The sequence below is a fragment of the Mya arenaria genome, chromosome 5 (assembly GCF_026914265.1).
Source record: "Mya arenaria isolate MELC-2E11 chromosome 5, ASM2691426v1".
In the NCBI taxonomy this organism is placed as follows: Eukaryota; Metazoa; Mollusca; class Bivalvia; order Myida; family Myidae; genus Mya; species Mya arenaria.
The window spans coordinates 70,379,032-70,401,867 of NC_069126.1; the positions used below are offsets into that span (position 1 = coordinate 70,379,032).

General features: G+C 33.2%; 1 protein-coding gene across 7 annotated transcripts in view; it reads right to left on the reverse strand.

Moving 5' to 3' along the window:
* Positions 1-8,288: 8,288 nt before the first annotated feature.
* The window catches only part of LOC128233401 (hemicentin-1-like), a 67,743-nt gene continuing 53,195 nt past the window's right edge, over positions 8,289-22,836 (reverse strand). For 3 of the 7 annotated variants that reach the window (XM_052947066.1, XM_052947065.1, XM_052947060.1), the window contains 3 exons: positions 15,891-16,058; positions 15,560-15,648; positions 8,289-11,930 (listed from right to left, as the gene is read on the reverse strand). In XM_052947066.1, the coding sequence (XP_052803026.1) occupies positions 11,748-11,930; positions 15,560-15,648; positions 15,891-16,058 (440 nt within the window). In that variant the 3' untranslated portion in view covers positions 8,289-11,747. Of the gene's footprint in view, positions 15,649-15,890; positions 16,059-22,836 lie in introns of all 7 variants that reach the window. The other 4 variants (XM_052947061.1, XM_052947064.1, XM_052947063.1 and 1 more) reach the window with 4 other exon arrangements.

Below are 22,836 nucleotides of genomic sequence, written 5' to 3' on the forward strand. Positions count from 1 at the left end.
TGTAGAATAATAACGACAACATTGTTCAATATATAGCCGCATTGATCTAAACTGGATTTAATTTGCCAAAAGAGTCGTTATTTCCACATAAATATATTATGGGTCACGAAATAATTTTATCATCATCATCATCATCATCATCATCATCATCATCATCATCATCATCATCATCATCATCAATCAATCAATCATCATCATCATCATCATCATCATCATCATCATCATCATCATCATCATCATCATCATCATCATCATCATCATCACCACTGATGATATAACGAGGAACTAAAAAACCTTATATTATATCACCACATAAATGTTCTAATTACATCGTTTTTTCGTCACAAATGGTGTTCTTTCGTAACCAGTTGGATCTCGGTGCAGAAACTTTCGAACACATAGCCCAATGAATTAATAGTTAGTATCCATTCAACACAATTGTTTAAATTGTTCCAAATCTCTTTTTAACAAATTATCAACTTCAAATAACGTTCAATGTGCTCATATGGATGAAAACAAAGTATGTATGAACCATCAATATATAAACATGGCACGTGACGAAAATACTGTTCCCTGTTAAGTCTTTACCGGTACTGCTTTGATGCGGTAATCTTATATAACACAAGTTCTCAATTGTCGCCTTCTTTGCGTACAGACAATTTTCCAGTCAAAGAAATTAAGATTTTAAATCACATTAGCAAGTAGGGCAATTAAATCACAATTTTTACTAGCCCGAACGAAAATTCACTAGCCCGAATAATTTTTTTATATTAACGTCTTAAAATCACTCATAATCCTGCGTGGTGAGCTCTCTATTTACATGGATAAAAAATAAAACTTAATATTTGTTTTCTACAATAAATTATTCCCTGAATACAAATTCATTATCTAGAATACAAAAATATCAGCCTATCGATGGTAAACCTCTATCTCCAACTCGGCGTCAAAATCAACACTACCATCACCGTCATCCAACAGTTTACTCTAAAGATAAATAATCACATTTGACCAGACATTCTGACAGTAGAAGTAAAAAACATTGAGTTTTATTGTTTAGGTCAACCTTGTCATATTAAATCACCCTTGGTTATTTGATATAACATAAGCCATTTACCTCTCCATATAATCCCGATGAGGATGTTCCCGGCTCTGTCTCAGTTATCTGCTCCTCTTCTTCGTCTATGACTACAACTTCTGACCACATATAACCACCAACATGCCAAATACGACTGGATGCATTCTATAAAGAACATTGTGGAAAATAAAGAATATGCTGAAATACAACCTGTACACATTACAAAGAGGACCATTGTTACTTTTTCTTGTTGCCTTGTTTTGCTCTTCATATGGTCTAGAATTACAAAGAATAAATCCTGGTTAGAGACAAAAGCTATAATTCGTCTAAAGAAATGAATATTAACTCACAAAAGTAGGTCGGGAACTTCCTGATGATGTTTATAACATTTAATATCATACTGGATAATAAATGTTAACTTACCAAGAAGTGTTTTATAGCAACCATATTTGGTCTTTAGTCCAGGTAGGCAAACACTTGCGTTCCTGTTTTTCTTCATATTTCTTTTTCATGGCTTGACTTCCAGCCCTCTTCTGTTTCGTTTTCTAAGATGAGTGCCTTCTACGAACTTTAACTGGGCCGCCATTTTCCTTTGGACTTAATTGCGTATGTTTTTAATTTAAATATACTGTGCTATGTCGGGAACCAAAATAATTTTCCATTGCAGTTCACGAACTCAATCTATATAGGCAACGATGCCCATTAGATATCAGGAACCAGCAAATTGATATAAGCGCTGTATGCCAATTTGTAGGTCAAACGATTTCCCGAAAATCTAAGTACTTTACTAAAGTGAAAGTACGAACCAGCAGAAGTAAAAGTATGAATTATTTTTGTCACTAGCAAGTCGGGTTAGTACATAGAAAATGTTCACTAACCTGAGAGAAAAAATACAGAAGTTTTTTGCTGTCGTACTAATGCTTATTTCGACCACTTATTTTCAGTACCTTTGTACCCTGGTAATCAATTGGGCTTCAGAATTTGAGATTTCTGTAGGCTGGGCCAGATTTCCGTAGCCAGTTAGTTTACAGAAAAAAGACATGGGGCATACTCATGAGTACCTTATTTTGTTATAGACAAGAATGATATGAACTGTACATTATCTTATTCAGTTAAATATTCAAATATGACAGTGGGTAGGTAGTGTTAACCTGTGTTGCCAGAGTCTGGGAGTGTTGGTAGTAAATCTTGTGTGTATGTGTGGGGGCCTGTTCTGTCGTCCTGTGTTGCCAGTGGGTTTGGGTAGTTGATGTCTTGACAAGAGGGGGAGGGGGAGCTGAAATGACTGAAATATCAATCCGTGTGAATGTAAATATATTTTGCCATACATCATGACAGTGAATATTGCATATTGATCTATGACTGTGATGAAAAACAGCCATTTCTTAATTCATTAATCCCCTAAACAAATTCAAAACATCAAACAATTCATTAGGATGTTGAATTAGCATATTCCAGGCAAAAAGACTTTTATGAAAAGATCTATTATCTTCTAAATGTTGTTTTTTCTCAAGATTTGGGAAAAACATGATATAATTTGCAAGAGGAATGGGTCCGATAGTCGGACCCGTGGGAACTGTAGAAAAAGTCCTCTGTCAACATACGCTACTTGTGGTATAAGTACACAGAATTTCACTGTTAGTGACAGGATTTTACCAACGTCTTTTACACATGTTTCAGTCATACAAAATAAATGTTTATTTAAAAAAAATCAAATCTTCAGTATCTCATTATATCAAAAGGAGTATTTACCGTCTGAAGTTGATTGCCGTCACAATAATCACTTTCAAGCAGGGTGATCTTCTTTGGTAAGGGAGATCACTGCTGCAGGAATTATCCGTGCTGACGAAAAATTATACGTTGGTAAACAGTGTTGAGGTAAACATTTACCGGACAATTATGTTAGTCATTAAGGCCGATGATTTCATCGCCAATATGGCTATTTAAAGTTTTTTTTCGTAGCCCGGGTCATTTTTTTCTGCGCCTCTGGCAATCAGGCTACCGTTAATTTCGCACACTGAATTTGTAAAGATACAATGTCATTTTAGTACCATTTCGATTGGATAAAACTGTGTTCAACTTTGAACTTTTGGTATCCCTGTCTCGAGTCTGCCATAGTAAACAAATCGTCATACGACTCGTTGACGGCCATTTAGATGGAATTAAACCTGTTTAGATGTTTAGGGAATACCAGATGATCCGTGGGTCCAAAATTTGACATAAGAGGGGGCATAACTTAGGTGTGTATGCTTTTGACTAGCGCCCCTCTCTCAGAACCGAAATTTAATTTAAAGTGTTGACATGGGGGCGCACGCAGGGGCCGGGTGACATCCCTCCTCCTCCAGGAACCTCTAGTGGGGATTAGAATATCCCTCCTCCTCCAGGAGCATCTAGTGGGGATAATAAGAATATAATACCGTTTTGAACGTACAATAATGCACCAGTCAATTGTACCCACGACCGACCCCTCGAGTCCGGGGGTATACCGGAGGTGGCCGGGGAAATGGGCGCGTGGTTACCTTTTAGGTGGCCCCGCAGTGCCGATTTAATGCGGTGGTTTTGCCTTTGCGCCAAAATAAGCAGGGAATGGGACTCACCTAGTGTCCCTTTGGTGCCGGAACATTTGGCGGTGATTTTACCAGCAGTTCGTCCCCGCAGGACTAGGATTTTACCCGGGCTTGGCTGGACCGAAAGTCAAAGTCTCCGCTATTCCCCGGAATTGGGGAGGCCATAGTGACAATTGACTGGTGCATAACTAACGTTGTTCTACTTCTGAACTGTACATATTCAACAAGCCACACACAAATGTAAATGAATAAATTATATGACTTACCCATGGGTGTTTGGGATATCCATTTTGCAAAACTTGTTGTCATTCATCGTTCTGCAAAGATCGGTGATTTTGTTTATCTTCGATGAAACACAAAATATTTCGGCTGACACATTCGTAATTTTCCAGCAGTATTGATTACTGTATGTTTATGTTAATCCGGTTTAAAGTTACATTCAAGTACCAATAATTAAACAATTTTACGCAATATTAACATATTACCGTGAAGGGAGAGAGGAAGACACCAAAGTTACATTACACTATTTCATAAGTTATTAAACACTTAAATTTCTGTTGTTTTTTTAAATGAAAACATGTATTTTAAAATCCTTACCCAAGTGATAATAACATCATAACAATAATACTATAGCTCAGAAGTGGGCGTTTTTATGGATTGTGCATTATCGGTAAAATCTTGAAGTTTTATCCCGCAGGAGAAAAACCCAGTACTGAAAAGCTGTTGTTTTTTTTGTTTCGCGTTATTTTACTTCCGGTATCGAAGCATAATGCTCCTTTTGATATAAGATGTTGTTTTGTGCTAATATAACTTATATCTTGTTGTATTGAAACCTCGCGCGGGAGTTTTCCCGAGCTTTTGAAAGGCTTGAGAAAAAAACCTCGGGAGTGTATAAAACCCGCTGGGGCCCGAAATTTGCGGGTCAATATGACACACTTCCCAAAACATTTCGTTAACAAAAAAACACCAAAATCATACCTAAATGAAGCCTTCTGCTAAATTTTAGGCCAGTATTCGATTACATCGTTATTTAAGGGTACTTGAGTTTGTGAAATATGGGATTTGCAAATACAAATGGGAATTTTGCATATTGACCATTTCAAAGCTGTTCGGTCTACCGAACATTTGCCATCAATCCATGTTTTGATTTTGTCCATTTCAAATTCGTTTGGACGACTGAATATTTGTTGCATTTAAAAACTGATTGTGAATGTTTGAATTTTCTGAATTTGAACTTGTTAGGCTACAGAACATTTTGTGATTTCATATTTTGATTTTCAATAGTTTTGAATATTAACCAAATAATTTGGTCGTCCGTAAATTTTCTAACAATTCATGTTTTGATTTTTTTGTCCTTTTCAAATTTGTTAGTACGAGCAAACATTTTTGATTTCACATATTTATTTTTTTAATAGTTTTGAAATCTGACTTTTTCAAATTTGTTCGGTCAACCAAACATTTTCTATCAATTACTATTTTGATTTCAGTTTAGACTTTCTCCTTTTTTGATTTGTTCGGACTTATTTGTTTCAAAATTAAATTAAACAACACGTTTGGGTGAACGACTGAACATTTGTTACATTTAAATACTGATTTTGACTGTTGTTTGTTATGTCAACTGTTTCAATTGTTTTAGAAAGACAAACCATTTTCTGAATTAATATTTTAATTTTACTGGTAAATTGATATGACCATGATCGTCCGACCGGACATTTTGTGATTTTATATTTCCATTTTTGGTAGGTCTAAAATCTGATGTATTTCAAATTTGTTAGGTCGACCGAACGTTTTTCTTATTATTGCCTGTTTTTAATGTTCAATCGACCGAACATTCAATTTGTTCATATCCATTTACTAGTTAATATATTAAAATATCAATTCAGAAATTAAAATGTATTACCTAGTAAATGGATATGAACAAATTGAATGTTTAATCGACCGAAATTTTTGTAATTTCATATTTTTATTATGCAATAGTTATTACAAATTCAAACTTGTTCGGTCGACCACATTTTCTAATTTCAAACTGTTTTTTGATGAAAAATTGTTTGGAATTTAAAAAAACCTCCTTGTTTGGTTGCTGTTTTTGCTATTTTTTTCAATAAAAAATGCTTAAGAGGGACGTGAAAAGTGCAGATTGGTTGTCTGTAATTGAGATCGATCGGACAATTCCTTGGAAATGGACGAGCTTTTTGTGAAGTATTCTTGAATATTCTTACTCAATGTTTTGCACAATATGTCAGCTCAGTCTGTTAAGACAATGTCATACTTTTATGTCGCAACCTTGGCATATTGCTCGTTATTGAGTATTATTGTGCTGTTGTAAATATTGAAATATTGATGAATATTCTAATTGTATGTTCTGTACAAGAAGTTGAGTCAGTCTATCTTGGCCAATGTTTTTCTCAACTTCCATTCCGTTTTGATGAGTGGCAGCTGGCAAACTTTGGATTTCATTAGTTTATGCTTACATATATTTTAGCCGGGTTTGTTTATGTTATTACATGGTTTTATAAAATAATATTTTCTATTTTCATGCTTACTGATGTCTTTCTTCCAGTTGTGTGTATCTTCAAACTTCTTCAAAATAACATGCATGTACATGTTTATGTTGTACATACCTTTTCTTTTTATAGATTTCAAGTCAGTGTATCAAAGTTAACATGAATATAATACACTGCAATAAGCATTGGTTCCTTCAGTGGTAGCGATACGATATAATTGTTTTGCATTTGCATCTGTTTCAAAACCATGCATTGCTCCTGTATGTCTGCATACCGCACCCTATTGTTCTAAAACTGTATACAATTGATTTAATTTCATTTTTATATTAACCCGTCATTTACACTATTTCAAAACGTTTGGGTTTCTATTATTGGACGGTATGTTATAATTTTGAGACAAATGTTCAGTCGGTAATCAATGATACCATGTCTTGCATTTTTTGGTAAACGCTGTTTCTGTTTCTGTTTTTCATACAAGACCTACACATCTAGTTAATTTATTATTTCAATTCTGTTTATATTCGTTTATGGTATATAGACATTGTTCTTAAGATATCAGTTACTTAAGTTTATTTAATACAATTTTGAAATTAATTATGGAGTTTCAAATCAAATTATTTGTGTTCGTTCTTTGTCACTATCATGTACTTAGATTACAGTTTAAGTCGTTGATAAATGACATTTTATTGCTTCTTATCCCTTATTGTTCTACCACTCAGTTGAACTTTCGTTTGGATTGTTTTTTATTTATATGTTAAGTTTTTCAAATACAGACTAATCACTATTTGTATTTTGACATATTCATGGTTGGAAGAATGAATAGAACAGAACATTAAAAAACTGTACTTTTTACATCATGCCATTCTCTGAAGTGTATAAATTTATATGAGCATTACGTATGCATGCCATTATGTTTAAACGGAAACTATATATACATGTATATTCAAAATGTTGCAATCCTTGTAACCTTCTCCTGATGGTATTGTATGTATAGTATTTGTGTTTGTCTAGCTCGTTTCAATTTGCATTTGTACACACAAACATGTACTTTATTCATGCAATCCGACTACATTGATGATTATCTTGGCACTGTCTAAATAATAGCCAATTGTCAATTTTAATTTGCAAAACACTTCCAAAATAAAGTGTCGTGCTCTGGCATGTTGGTTACCTCTTGATTGAATATTTCCACGTGTACAAATTATTATATAAAAAATGCCTCTACGATAATTCTGAGGACATTTGGGCTGCAATCGTGACAGTGAGGATGAGGCTTCTGCTGTTGATATATAATTAATTTCTTAGTGAAGCTTTTATAATTGTGTTATGGCATTGGTCCATGTTTGTCTCACTGTCATCGCAATACGCTTTTAGCAAATATCATTGACATTCTTACTCAGTTCCCTCGTAGCTTACTGACATGGCTTCATTGGTCTCATTGGCACATTGCAACGTCTCTTGTAACATGATGACATTGGTCTATTGTCAATTGTAACATTATTGCGTTGGTCTATCAAACTTTCATAGTCAACATATATAGGACGCTCATTGGTAGCGTAATTGCATTAATTCTTGCGTAATAACATAATTTGTTATTATTTACATCTTACAATGCTCGATAGTAGTGAAGTTTATAAGGGTCCCGGTGATAGTTGGAAACTAGAAAAATGACATTTGCTCATACAACTGTCCCTTCCCGTATTAAAATGTATATTGAAGCGTTTTGACATTGGTCCATCAAACAGTCATTAGCATTTTACGTTCATCCTTAATAGAATTGTTGCAAGTTTTCAGTAAGATTTCAATTTGCATTCATCGTGCTCATTGGTAGCGTAATGACATTGACCAATCAAACAGTCAAATACATATCACAGACTTACCTGGTTAATGATAGTAATGAATAGCAGTAGTTTATTGGTTTATCATAAGCTCCTTTTAATTATTATTGATAGTGATATTGCAATGGGGAAATCTTCTAATAACGATAGTTTTCGGTCATAGGTCGCAATTATTAACGAAAATTAAACTACGGGGAAGAATCCAATTCTTTACAATTTTACTACAACCTTGTTTTAAGACACAATATCATAAGTTTACAAAACCACATGAGACCAGGAACAAAACACCACATGAAGAAGATCTTTTATTTTTAGAAAAGGTATATATAAATTGTATGTTTAAATTAGGTAATTACATTAAATAGTTCAACTAAATACGTACGATGAATAAAATACAATGCGAACAAACATATAAAAACTTGTCGTTCATTGCTATAATAGATCCACTGTTATGACAATGAACAACTCTCAATGTCAAATTAAGCATTGGGACAACAAAAGCACGTTTAAGTAGGTAGTTATAATGCTATACAAACGTATGGGCATAACACCATTTCATCACCGGCAACTATAGTTGATTACGTTCGAATTTTGCAGATATAAAAAAAATTGTATTAATACACATAAAAGAAATACTTGGTTATTATCATACGAACTGCTAATTAAACAACTAGCATGACTGGCTCCTTTTATAAAATCATGTTCTCGTATTAAATAAACGTGAAAGAGTGGTGTCTTTCCCAGTTACTTAACGACAATAAATACATATTTGTGAGGGTAATGTCCATCTTACCATTCTAAACCACCTTAGTTTTATGTATTAATGTTAAATTCGTGTCAATTATTGAAATGTTAATAATAATCGATCATCATTGATTAATTTATGAAGACATTTATGCTGATTTTATGGCTAAACAGCATATCATAATGTTTAGCTATCCGCGGATCCTATTTGCCGACTTTTATTGCATTGCATTGATCATAATGGGTGTCAAATAAATTGCGTTGACTAATTTTAACAAACAAATACATAATAATATTAACACACGTGGATATTTCGTAAATAGCAGAGTCAAATATCAGCACTTTAACACATAACTTTATTTAGCGAGTAATGATAAAATGTTACTTACTCTTATTTTTTGTTTGTATATTTAGTTTAAATTTTAACATTAATGACATCAACATTCTTATAGTGCCAATTTATTTTTAACGTTTTTAAACGTCAGATACATTGGATCTGTCTCGATTTGTCATAAAGTACACACTTTTAATCAACTAGTTAGGAAGCCAGCCTCTGGCGAGCTAATAAACATATTTTCTGGACGGGAAATTTATCACTGGTCCGTTCCGGTAATAAAAATTAAAAACAATATACCTGTTTCAGCTGTGCTGATGATGAACTAAATACCCCAAACTGACATAAGATTGCAATTTTACTCGCTACATGCATTGCGGTAATGTAGATCAAGACACAATACTTTTAGCGATACTTGCTTTCGTTTGAATTGTGACATCTTAAACCTGTAAATGATGTAATGATTTATTACATATTAAATGCATGCCGTCATATTATGTTTAAATACAGAAAAGTGAAATAAAAATGTTTTCATCAATCAAGAGAAAATATATATAATTTTCATCATGATGTTTATTAACTACTTTATTCAACTAGAATTTTATTGTCAGAAAAAAATGATATATAAAGATATTAATTGCTTGAATGTCACGCTATTTTTAGCAACGCGAAAGTAGTTTCGAGACTACACACGGTACTTGCATGATACGAAATCAGAAAACGACATTATGGCGATACGGATTTTTCAATACGGCGTGCTGTATTTTCACTGTTGGATATGGAAAAGGACATTGATAGGCATACAATAAATAAAAATATGAATTGCTTGAATATCGCAATTTAAGATTGTTCTTCCAATTAAATTGTTTTCGAACATGCGAAGTGATACATGTGTAATACAAAAGAAATGCGATAGTTATATTGAAGCAAAAACAAGTTAAAGCATGTCATATTCAACATTTTGAATCCGTATCTAACAATTAAAGTTAAACCACATAAAAACATATCAATTTCAAGTCCTAACTCTCCGTATACCAAGTTATTCAGATTAATTATATTTCGGATTTGCCATGATTCAAAAATGTATATTGTAATAATAATAATAACAATACAATATGGATATAAACAGCCATAACAATAATAAAGTGTTACATGTTGAGGTCATGTTTTTTGACTGGTAGTTTAAATTTCATAAGTATCCATGTTAACTATTTAAGTTAAAAGCTTTTTTAGTTTGTGCAAATATAACACATTCATGTGCGTCCATTAAAAATAAAATAAAACAATAAAACATCAAAACGTTTAACCCTCAAAGACATAATTAATCATCTATATCATTCAGTATAATGAAAATAAAATATGACTCTGACACTTAACTTGCGGTTCTCTTTTCGAATACCACACCAATCTCATTCATTAATTTAATTATAGAATTTACTCTAAATGATTTTAAATATAACACCATTTATTCATATTCCATACAAATTATACCAAATTTCTTATCTAATGGATTAAGAATACACCTGTTGTTTATTTTAAAGCACGTTATGAGCAAATAGAACACTAAACCGCTATGTTTTGTACTCATTTTGGTACGAATCATGCTTGTTCTTAAAAAAGAATATAGTTACTTTCTGACAAGATGTTGAGGCATGCATTAATTAAAAAAATCCCCGAAAACACTTAGCAATATTATAAAGTTTGTATACATCATTCAAAATAACAACTTCTGCCGGAAAAATATTCAAAGTGCCTAATTTATTTCTGATTAACCAAACATAATTGTCATTTCACTGTTCAAATTAGTTTCCCTAAAATTCCAGCTATCATTATCATATATATATTTATATTATTATATAAATCCACAAATTGGTTATCAACGCTGGAATCAATTTTTAACAATTGAACATTGATATTGAATTTTAAAAATAAACGTTTTGGTGATTCAAAATCAACACAACAGTTTCATAACAAACATATTTACAATTTTGTGATCAAAAATAGCGGCATAAATATAGTATAAATAATATGATATTTCTGTTTAAAGTATATCTCGCCAAAGAATTAAGCGATATATAACAATTGTTAAAACATTTAATACTAAACTAGTTTAATAGAATGGTAACACAAATCTTGATTATTCTTAATGTAAAATAGTAATAGGACCCGCAAGGAACAACGTTGAACAACTCCGGAACACGAAAACGTAGCTTGGACACTTATCTCTTTTGATTTGAATATATATATTTTAAACATCACACTTACAGAATACAAAATAAGGTTTGAGTGCATTATATTATGAATATTATATAAACATTCGGTGAATAATATCTTAGTAATAATCAAGACAATAAAAGATTCATTTTCAATTCATTAAAATATTATTTTTTTTCATAAATAGTACGATCTAAAATCTTTCAATTATAATGAATTCTAAAAAAGGTAAAAATGTATCAAAATGCATAGAGCAAATATATTGACGTATTGCTTAAAAGACGGTACTGAAATTTGAATGAGTTATTTGTTGACTTGTACAAATTGCAATAAACCAACGGTTTTTAAATAGTTCGACATTCAATTAAAATAATTGAAAAGAAAGTACATGAAGGACGGCAATGTATAATGAACAAACAAGACAAAATTCATTTTTAGCTACAGTTATCGTGTTTAAAACAATCGCTTTGATTAATTTTTGTTTTTGCCAGATGCGTTGTCGTCACTGTCTTGCAACGGATCAGCCTTTCGTGACAAATCAACTTCTTCATACACTGTCCTGTCATCAAGGCCGTGTATGTAAGGTGTTTGTCCTTTTTGTGGTTTAGGAAAATCTAAATCTGCGTAGACGAGTCCATCTTTGTTTACATTTTTCTAAAATGTAATTAAAACATTATTCGGCTACAGATTTCCCTTGATAAAAACATGCATGAATTAACGTCGGGAACTATTCCATAATCTAAGTTTGAACAGTTGTTCCAGGATTTTATTTCAATGTTGTTTCAATTATTTCTGTAGTAAATAGCTTTGAGTTTGTGTTGTGTAAGATTCAGAAAGATTCATACGATTGTATGTAAAATTTGATTCACCCCATAATGCATCGCTGTGTGGATAACATTGTTAAGTTTATATAATTTAACTCAAACTGACATACTAGGTAGACTTCGTGAATAATAGTATAATAGTTTCAAATTATCATACAACAACAACAACAACAATAACAACAACAACAAATATCTTTTCTACACTCAGGTCATACATACATGAAAACATGAGGATAAATAGGACTAGTCAACAGTGTCAATAAGAGCTTGATAATACTTATACGAAGTAGGATGACTTTGTCTCGAGTGGCGAAAATAAAATGGTTGTTTATTTTTTCATGGTCGTATTTGTATGAAATATGTCTCTTATCATGGAAAAGAAGAAACAGTTATTTTAAATATATTAATAGAATAAAAGGGATAAAGGGGATATACAATGTAGTGCCTTAAAATACTGTGCCTTGTACAAACATACTGTATAAATAAGTTACAAACGGTGTTATGAAATTCAATAAAATTAATTTAATTTAACAAAAACGGGAGAATTGGTTGTACCTTCCCATTTCTATCGGAAATTTGTAGTTCGCCATACGGAATTTACTCATAAAGAGTTTCAAAATAGACGAAAGATTTTAAAATATTATTCTAATTCGAGAGTCTCCTTGAACAGTGAGTAATTTTTGCCTTTAGAACAATTATTCATTACAGAGAGCCAATCTTGTTTGAACTGGTCGATTTGGACTAGTTTAACACTTGTGTAAATTACGGTTTGTATTTGTAGATTGTTTTAACCACATATTGAAACCCCGTGATTTGATGTAAACTGTCCATTTAAAAGATCTGCAATTATCATATTACATAGATCTATAGCAAACATGTGATTTTTTAGTTTGTTTTCCTCGAAGAATGGATATCCAGAATTGTATCATTTTACATTTTATAGTTATTTCTAATGGGTATCGCCCAGTTTCATAATACAGCATATAAGCAAACGTGCTCATTTTAGTTTTTGTTATTTTTCTGAAAAAACTTAGATGAACTTTCTCAATATTTTTATAGGTTTTCATAAACCCGTACTTTACCCGAGGATACTAGTATTGGCAATATTGTATGATCAAATTATTGTAATTGTAAGTCTGTCGGTAAATCTAGATTGTAAATACGTTCATATAGTAAGTGCATTGCCTTTTTGGTATGTTCAACTAGACGTTTTTTGCGTTAAGAAAACTTCCAAAACTTGAAAAGAATACTCCTAAATATTTAAATTTAGTAACCGTTTCTTATATGTTCTCCTATTTTGAAACTATAGCAAGTCGGCCTATTGGTCCCAAAACAACTACCTTTGTTTTATCGATTTTGACCTTTAAATCAAATGTTCTGCAATAATTATCAAAATCATCAATCATTTCTTTCAAATCAGTTTCAGTTTCGCTACGAAGCGCTGTATCGTCAGCGTAAATTAGGGCGAGTAATTTTAGATAGGTGACCATGTTGCGTACACTTATTTCGACTACTGTATTGTTCAGATTAAGAAGGAAAGATGCCAAATCATTCAGAAAATTTTCAAACATTACCGGTGACAAATTTTCTTCTTGCCGTAACCTCTTTTGACTTTCAAAGAATGGTGATAGTATGTTATTCTCACCAGAAACACAGGATTTAATATCGCTTTACAAATTGTATATCATACGTATTAATTTGCCTGACATGCCATACTGGAGAAGTTATCTCCACAAATTAACTCTTTTGATATTGTCAAATGCAGAGGAAAAATCGACATAAGAGCAGTATATTTTTCTTTCTTTCTAGCCCGTAGTAGATCTATAAGTTTATACAAAACAAAAAATGATCAGTCGTTGCATATTTTGCTCTAAAACCAGCTTGATTTTCTTCTATTATAGAAGTTTCTTCCAAATATTTATTTAATATACTATCTACAGTAATGTGAATACTTTTCGAAGATGACATTGAATTGTTTTTGGTCTATAATTTACACAATCTTGGGGACTTCAATTTATTTTTTTAATGTGCCGAATTAAACCAGCTGTCCAAACTTCGGGTGTGCATACATTTGGGAAGACTTGAGAGTACGATAAGGGTTGGTGATTGCCTGCCCTGGCAAAGTTGGTGTCTGACTCGATTGACGCATGGTGATATATTTTAAAAATATATTAATTTTGTTGGAAATTGTTGAAAGCTGTCTGACCAACGTGGGAAACCGTTTACTATGACCTCGCCGTTGTTGGCGGTCATTGTTTGACATTTAAACTGGACTTTCCTACCAAGACGCTTTCGAATGTCCTTATATATGGACCAAATTTCCCTACGTTTCTTCTAAATTTCCGGTGGGTAATAGCGGTCCATAGTTATTCCTCTACCATTAGAAGAAAGCTACGCCTCATCAGTTCGTCCGCTTCGTCTACAGATGAAACTGTAAAATTAAGTGGCCTTATTCTGGGTCTGTTCTTGGAACGACGGTTAACCGAGTTCTAAGGTGGGTCCTTGCTACCAAATCTTTCTGCATTCACAATAATGAAGTTGTTAGGCTCTTGTGACAATGTGGACTCTAGAAAATATTCCACTGATTCATAGGGCTTTTCATTGTCTTTTTCGTCAAGATTGATAATAAAGTTTCGTTGCCTAGATTTTCAGTCCATTTGCAATACTCTGTAAGTTACCAGGTTAATGGTGTCTTTAATATCTGAAGTCCTTGATTCGTTTTTGCTGATTCTGTTGGTGTTATCCGTGACCACACTACCTGTATTCGCCCTTCTACGCTTGTCCTTCCTGACTTGTTTCCATTCGACCTCTGTCCCACCCATCGTAAACCGGTTGTGTGTGCTGACATTAGTCTCATTGTCATTAAGTTTACTTAATTTCTCACTTTAGGTCGGTATCCATAAATACGGCTTCTGCCTGAATCATTCTGCTAATAAATTGTTGATTATTTGCACGTTAAACACCGAAAATTTCAAAAATTATTCCTGCACGTTAATTCGTGTGTCTTGACTGTCCGCCATTTTTAATTTCCCTACAGTGATACTGATTGTTAAATAAATACATTTGTCTATATTCAATGGTTTAAATGCCAAAATTGAAAATTTATTCTACTACTCAAGAACAAAGTGAACATATGCAAAAGTTATCAGTGTTAAATAGGCATATTAAAAACTACAGAAACAAACTCAGTTGCCAAACGTAAATACATAAACCACGTTTAACGCCACAGGGTAAACGCCAAAGATATATAACATACCGCCTAGGAACGGTCAAATAGAGTCGTAATCACCTCGGCTTGCTCCCAACAACGGTAGGAGTCTTACAAACAAAACAAAAAACTCATGGCAAAAGTATGGCAAAATAATAAAATAATTTTGAATTTTTGGAATTGACCCTTTTTATTTCATAAGTGAGCATAAACTGTTTTAGCGCCTTTGATTTTACATAAACTATATGTACCTTATTTTCTGTAAGCTCGTGATTTTCGAGCGATGAATCTTCAAATATTTTGTTTTCATATGCCTTCTTTCCATGCTTCTTTGCAGCAGCTGAAATAAACGCATGGAAACACTTAACGATAACCATTCTATGATAGTAAAAATATATGTTGCTCGACAAAACTAATGCAATTGATAAGATATAAATGTGTTGTTGTTTTCAGTCTAAGATGATTCACATGAAACGGCCGATTTACTCTAAATGTTAATGTTTGTCAACACATAGCCTATCGATCGGATGACTGCTATAACTTTAAAGCAAGTTATTCAATGTCGTTCAATATATGACTTGCCTTTCTTGGCTACTTTATTGACTTCTGCGTATAACTCGCTACCTGCTGAACTTGACGCCTTAGTTTTATTTGGTTGTGCATACAAGGCATCTGCGCCTGAAGTGTTGATTTGTCGTGATATGTCTTCAGCAGGGACATACATTGTATTTTCAACAACATCCGGAATATCTGGAAAAATAATCACAAAACTTTCATATTATTCCAAAGAAGACCAATACATACATTTTCGCGTTTAACAGGACCTGCAAATATCCACCAAAGGCAAAACATATTATATTCCACAGCGCAGCTTGTAGTAATACCTTAATAAATCTTGGTGCATGATTTAAAAAAACGCTAGGCGTTTCAGTAGGGCACAATTCAGGAACAATGGACATTTTTATAACTAAATACAAACCTTTGTAAATATAAAAGCAGATATTTCGCAAAATAAGTTACATTGATGATCGCTGGTAGGCCTGTGTACGGCTTTTGAATATTACTGTTTTCTCAGTATCATACGATAATGTCCTGTATTTGTATGTGTTGTTGTGGTCATCCAATTAAATTATTCCCAAATCCAATAGTGTAAAGGAATTACACGTTGTAAATGAATGCATTCAGGTATGATATCCGATCACCTCTTTTTCAAAATGACACGGCTACAAATCAAATACAGATCAGGCAAATCTTTTGAATAGCTTCTTTCAACCTCACACCTAAAATACCTCTTTCTATCGGCTCTGATATTCCATAAAGGTTTTGTTAACTGGCAAGGCAATCGAATCAGGCTGTTTACACATGGTTTGAAATAGCAACTAAATTTTTACAGTCCCTCGGGCTTTTTCAATTATTTTTTGTCAAATCACAGAGATTTTGGTTTAAACATATTTTATTGAGCAAAATTTATCAACATTTCAATACAAATACATAATCAAATTTCAGGATGGAACGGTAGAAATAAACTAATAGAGTTCTTTTCCCTGTTATGATAAATTACAATTAGCATTTGAGGCGGATACTAGTGATGGAGTTATAATCATATTAATATACAAGCTCATATTAAATGATGTTTAAAATTTAGGCAATTGAATGATAGACGTTAAATGCAAAAACATTTATTGTAGAAAAAAACAACTTTATTCTAAATTAATCAACTGTATTGAGGTAGAAAAAATATAGTATGAGAAAGAACGAAGAAGAAAAGAAGGAGAGGCAAAGTAAACGATGTGTGAGTGTTGGTGGTTTGAGTCGATCACTGGCTTTCAAATCTTTTTGACAAATAAATAAAACGATGAACTGCATCAAACAGAGTATTATTTTGCTCTTCAGTCAGTGTGTCATCACCATATAGTAAGCAACGGAGGGTAACTTCAGTAAGAGATTGAACAGTATTAAACATATTTTGCCTTAGTTCAGTAAAGAGAGGACAAACAAAGAGATAGTGGTATGTAGTCTCCTGTCTTCCACACATGCAAAATGGTGAGGGAACAATATTTTTAACATAGAGATGGTGATTCAGGGAACTACAATCGTTGCGTAGGCGAGTGTGCAGGACCTGAAGCCGGCGTTTCCCGTAATAAAATATTCTAAGTGTTTTGGGCTTATCAGAATAGAGGTATGGTTTAAAACTAACGATATTGTTTATAGCCTTTGCGTCAACTGGAAGAGAATTCCATGCAGATATTGTAGAAGGAAGGAATGAATTCATAAACAAAGATGTGTGGGCTCGGAAACTAGATATATTGGATGAATTTCTAAGTGTTCTTGATGAAGCTTGTCCTACTGTCTGGGGAACCAAAACCGACAAGTAATCTGGCGTAAAACCATTTTTCATTTTAAAGAAGAGAAGAAGTTTGTGTTTCTCACGTCTAGTACTTAAAGTTTCCCGACCAGATTCAATTTGTAGTAAATGCAGAGAAACAAGTCTAGTACAACCAGTAACTATACGTGCACATTCGTTTTGTATTTTATCCAGTTCGTCTTTTTCGTATTGTGTACAATTATCCCAGATAGCATCTGCATATTCCAAGATAGGCCTAATAAAGGAAAGAAATATTACCTCCAGAGACCGCCTATCAAGTAGATAACGAAGACGTTTCATTATATTAACTCTGGACCAGGCTTTATCTTTGATGTAGTTAATATGAGCATGCCAACTGCAATCATCAGAGAAAAAAATGCCAAGGTGTTTGTGAGATTCAACAGAAGGAATAGCTGTGTCGAACATATTCACTGGTGGGTGAATGGGTTTATTTCTTTTACGAGATATGACCATTGATTCTGATTTTGATGGATTGAACTTAACGAGCCATTTGTCGGCCCAGAGAGATATTTTGTTAATATCATTCTGTAGTTTTAAGGCTGTAGACTGAGGGGAGTCGACAATAACAAAGAGACTCCTATCATCCGCAAAAAGGTTTATATTTAAATCAACCTCCTTAACTATATCATTGATGTATACGAGGAACAAAAGAGGACCTAGAATTGATCCCTGTGGGACTCCAGCTTTAATCTCAGATAATGAGGAAGTACCTCCTGGAATTACAACGCGCTGAGACCTATTTCCTAAGTAATTGGAAAACCAAGACAGTATACGACCAGAAAGTCCTTCTAGTTCAAGTTTGTACAATAGACCACGATGCCAAACCTTATCAAAGGCTTTACTTATATCGAAAAAGACAACTCTTATTTCAAGACCATCGTCGAGAGCTTGACAAAATGTATTATAGAGATAAGTTAACTGGTTAACAGTAGAGTCACCGGGCATAAAACCTGATTGGAAACTGGTAAAGAAGTGTGAATCACGAAGAAAATTAAATACAAGTTTAAATACAATTCTTTCAAAGACCTTTTCCATTGTATTAAGAAGAGAGATTGGGCGATAGTTAGAGGGGTTTGAAGGATCACCTTTTTTGAAGACGGCGCAGACATTTGAACATTTCCATTCTAATGGCATAACCGATGAATTAAGCGAAACATTAAGGTTCAACAATTCACATAAAGGTTGGCTAAGTTGGACAGATGCTTCACGTAGGATACGATTATCAATGCCATCTGGGCCCGATGCTTTACCTGTCTTGAGACAATTAATTGCATCCTCAACCTCAGATGGTAAAATGATTAAGGATTCTAGTTTTCCTTGTTCAGCTCTAATTTCGTGTTGGGGAACAGCTTGACTAGAGTCGTCAACGTATGTTTGGGGACAAAAAAGTCATTGAGAATATCCGCCTTATGTTGTTCATCCGTAACAAGTTCACCATCAAGTGGATTGACTAGTGACGGAATGCCCCTTGATGTTGTCGGAGTGATGAATGATTTTAAAGTTTTCCACCAGTCCTTTGAACTGAGCTCACTGGATTTGAGATTCGAAGCAAGTTTATCAAAATAAAGTGATTTAGAACTACGGACGAGAGCAACTACTTCGTTTCGCAAGCTGCGGAACCTTGTCCAATGTGTCGGATTATTTGAGCGTTTAGCTTTTCTAAAGGCACGTTTTCGTTGCCGGATTTTAATTTAATGCTAGCGTTCATCCAAGAAGGTTCATTTGGATAAATATTTACTACCTTGTTTGGAATACAACTGCCGGCAATATCAGTAATAGTTCGTGTTAGATTAGAGGTAAACAGATCTAAATTAGCATTTCTAACAGTTGTCCAATCAGTATCCGAAAGCTTCTGTCGTAATTGTACATTATTGCCAATATCATATTTCCATACTTTACGACGAGAGAACTTCTGTACTGATTTTTGGTATCTAAAAATTCCAAATGATCATCAAATATCCCTGTTAAATGAATTAAGTAACAACTCACAAAACTGTCTAGTACTTGCCCATAGACTATTTTTACTGCATTGTATCAAATGCCTGGCAATGTATTTACTTCATAAAATCATTTAAATACTATCTAGATCAAATATCCCTTGATGTTTTATAAACAGCATTTATTCGGCCTTTGTTTGCACAAGCAGATGTGATTTGTGAAAGTTTAACGCAGGCAGACCAAGATGACCAAAATAAAATTCAGCATAAGGCAACATTCTCTTACACTACTTTCTCAATCTCTAATTGGTGATTCAACCTCGTACAATATTTAAAAGTATGTACAATTCCACGTAGAACCAAAGGGATGTCGAATTCGTTACTGCTATCTGCACTACTCTAGTGGCATGCACTATCGAAAAGAGTTCGTTCTTCTCCATCCCTGCACTCCAACAAAACTAATCTTAACAATACTAAATAGCCAGTTCCACAGATTTACCATAAGGGTGAACGCATATTGAGTGTCACTTATGCAAGACTGTGGGTGCAATGTTGTAACCTTTATGAACTTGTTTTTCAAAAGGTGTTGTATATAGCCTCACACCACATCACATATTCGACCAGTTGTCTGTTATAAGGCCTTTAACACTTTACCTATACTGTTTGGATCAAAAGAAGCCAAGAAAAAAGACCATCACTTCACTATTCAACCACGTTCAGCAATACATTTGTCAAACTAAACTCTCCCGATCACGTTTATGCAAACTGAATCAAACATGACTCTTACAGTAAACTGTCCTGTCCAAGACACAATCCTCTCCCATATAGTGTTTTCCGGATTATTTTTTATTTTTTGACTTTTCCATACTTCCAATGCATATTACAAACAACAACTAAACAAGTTTGTCATATACCGTCAAACTTATCCATCATATTATATCAAGTAAATATATTTTACTTATCATAAAGACTTTATACAGGAGAGTGACAAGAACGTGACATTGTTTAAGCTTCAAAGCTTTCTTCACAATTCTGACACGATTAATTAGTTCATTTTTATAACTGGTCTATTTTTCACGTATTAACTACACAGAAAAACCCTTGATAATGCGCAATCTATGTATATCTTGAATATGGTTTATTGGAATTGAAATAAGTATTGTTTAAACCAATTTAAAACTATTCCGTTTTTGAATATATGCTGTATTCCTTCCTTAAACACGCAAACACACACGCACACACGCACGCACACACACAAATAGTATCTATCTTCTATTACCAGCACGTTATTATACCTTGTTACGCCGATGTACGTCGTATGCTATAAAAGTTTGTCTTTGGCCCTTCACGTATATTAATTTCCATTATTACTGTGTTAATCAGAGTCAATAGGAAATGTTTATGACTATAAAGTGGTTTAAAGCTTTAATTGTACTTTGTGACGTTCTTCTCGCGATGGTCATTGTTATTTATGTAATTTAAACACCAACTATATAGTTCCATTTTACATTTTATGTTCTATAACAAAGTTCTTGTTCAAACAAAGCATTAGTTTGGCATAAACATCAATTGGCATTATTATGTAAATATTGTTTCCTGTTGATCCAATTATCTAATGATTATCACTATCAGGAACAATTAATATGTTATATTCCACATGGTCCGTGCACACACACACACACACACACACACACACACACACACACACACACATATATATATATATATATATATATATATATATATATATATATATATATATATATATATATATCTATTATAGTGACGTCATATCACCTTGAACTAAGCCTATCTAAGGAAAACAGTATATGTAAAAACTGTGTTTTTAAAAGAAAGGAATGAGCAATAATTGTCTCAAAATCAGATGAAGTTCGCGAAAATTATTTTTATAAATTAAAGAGCATTTTAATTCTGATACTTTACTTATTGATTTGTAGGTTCCGAATAAAAGGTTTAAGGAACTATGTAGAATATAACAAGACAATCAGTTTTACTTTTATTATACTGAAGATTTGCTTATCTATAATATGTTTTTATCTTACATACTTCTTCCCTTATATAAGTGAAAGCAGACTTTAAAAAAGTTTAATATTAAACATGTAGTTAAGAGGGGCTGATAATAAATAGTGACCGGTCACAATTTTATAAGGCCCGCTAAAGACTAGTTGTGGTTAACGGCTGAGTAGACTTTACCAGACAAATAATTTAAGAATACCAGTCTAAACAAGACTGTTGTAGATTTAAAATTAGTTTCTTTTCGGAAAAGATGTCTGTCCATTGCGAGGAAATCATAAGAAGTTCGCAGCTATATAGTGCAGTATAATACAAAAAAAAGGTGACCACTTCAGAATTCCTGACATAACAGTGACCTAGTAGTCAACTTACAAACATGGAATTGACCTCATCCTCAGTGATCTGTACTATTTCCTAATTGTCACATACTAACGTACACATTTACAAATATAACTTCGGGAGATAAATACAATATTGGTATCCAGTCGTTCTTAATGTTTGAATGTTGCGAGCATATTTGATAGTTATATTTCCTTAAGATTGCACTTAACTTGTGAGTACGAAGTATAAGATGTTCAAAGTGTGGTTTGGTTACAGTTTCACCCTACAAAGCTCTGATGATTGTTGAGGCTAATAGTCGCAAAGCTTACTTGTTTGTTTGCTGTCTCATCTTTGCGCATACAATACAAACGGGGAACCAAACCGAAAGCGTAAGCCACAAACAGCTATTGTTAGCTTTTACTAAACCCGTTTTTATGTAACAAAAACCTTTTAACGTTATTTCTTATATGCACTTATATATAGGATAGTAATATTACGATGGATCAATACGAAATACGTCACACCAAGTAGTGTTTGTTTTCTATTCAAGAAAGGCAGACTTAATAAACTTGCAGACACACAATAACTGCATATTTATTAGGTTATGTAGTCTTGTAGTATTTAACCAAATATATTGCGGCAAACCACAGTTGATTGCTGTGACGTCCTAAAGGTTTGATAGTTTGTACTCAAATAATGTTCATATAAAATATCATACATCATTGTTAGATCATTTGAGATACTTTGAATAACAAATAATGTATTGTATATATTTGCACACATCACAAAGTTTATTTGAATTCGTCTTAAAATAATAAAGATGGCAAAGAAGGCAATATTTGTAAGCAGC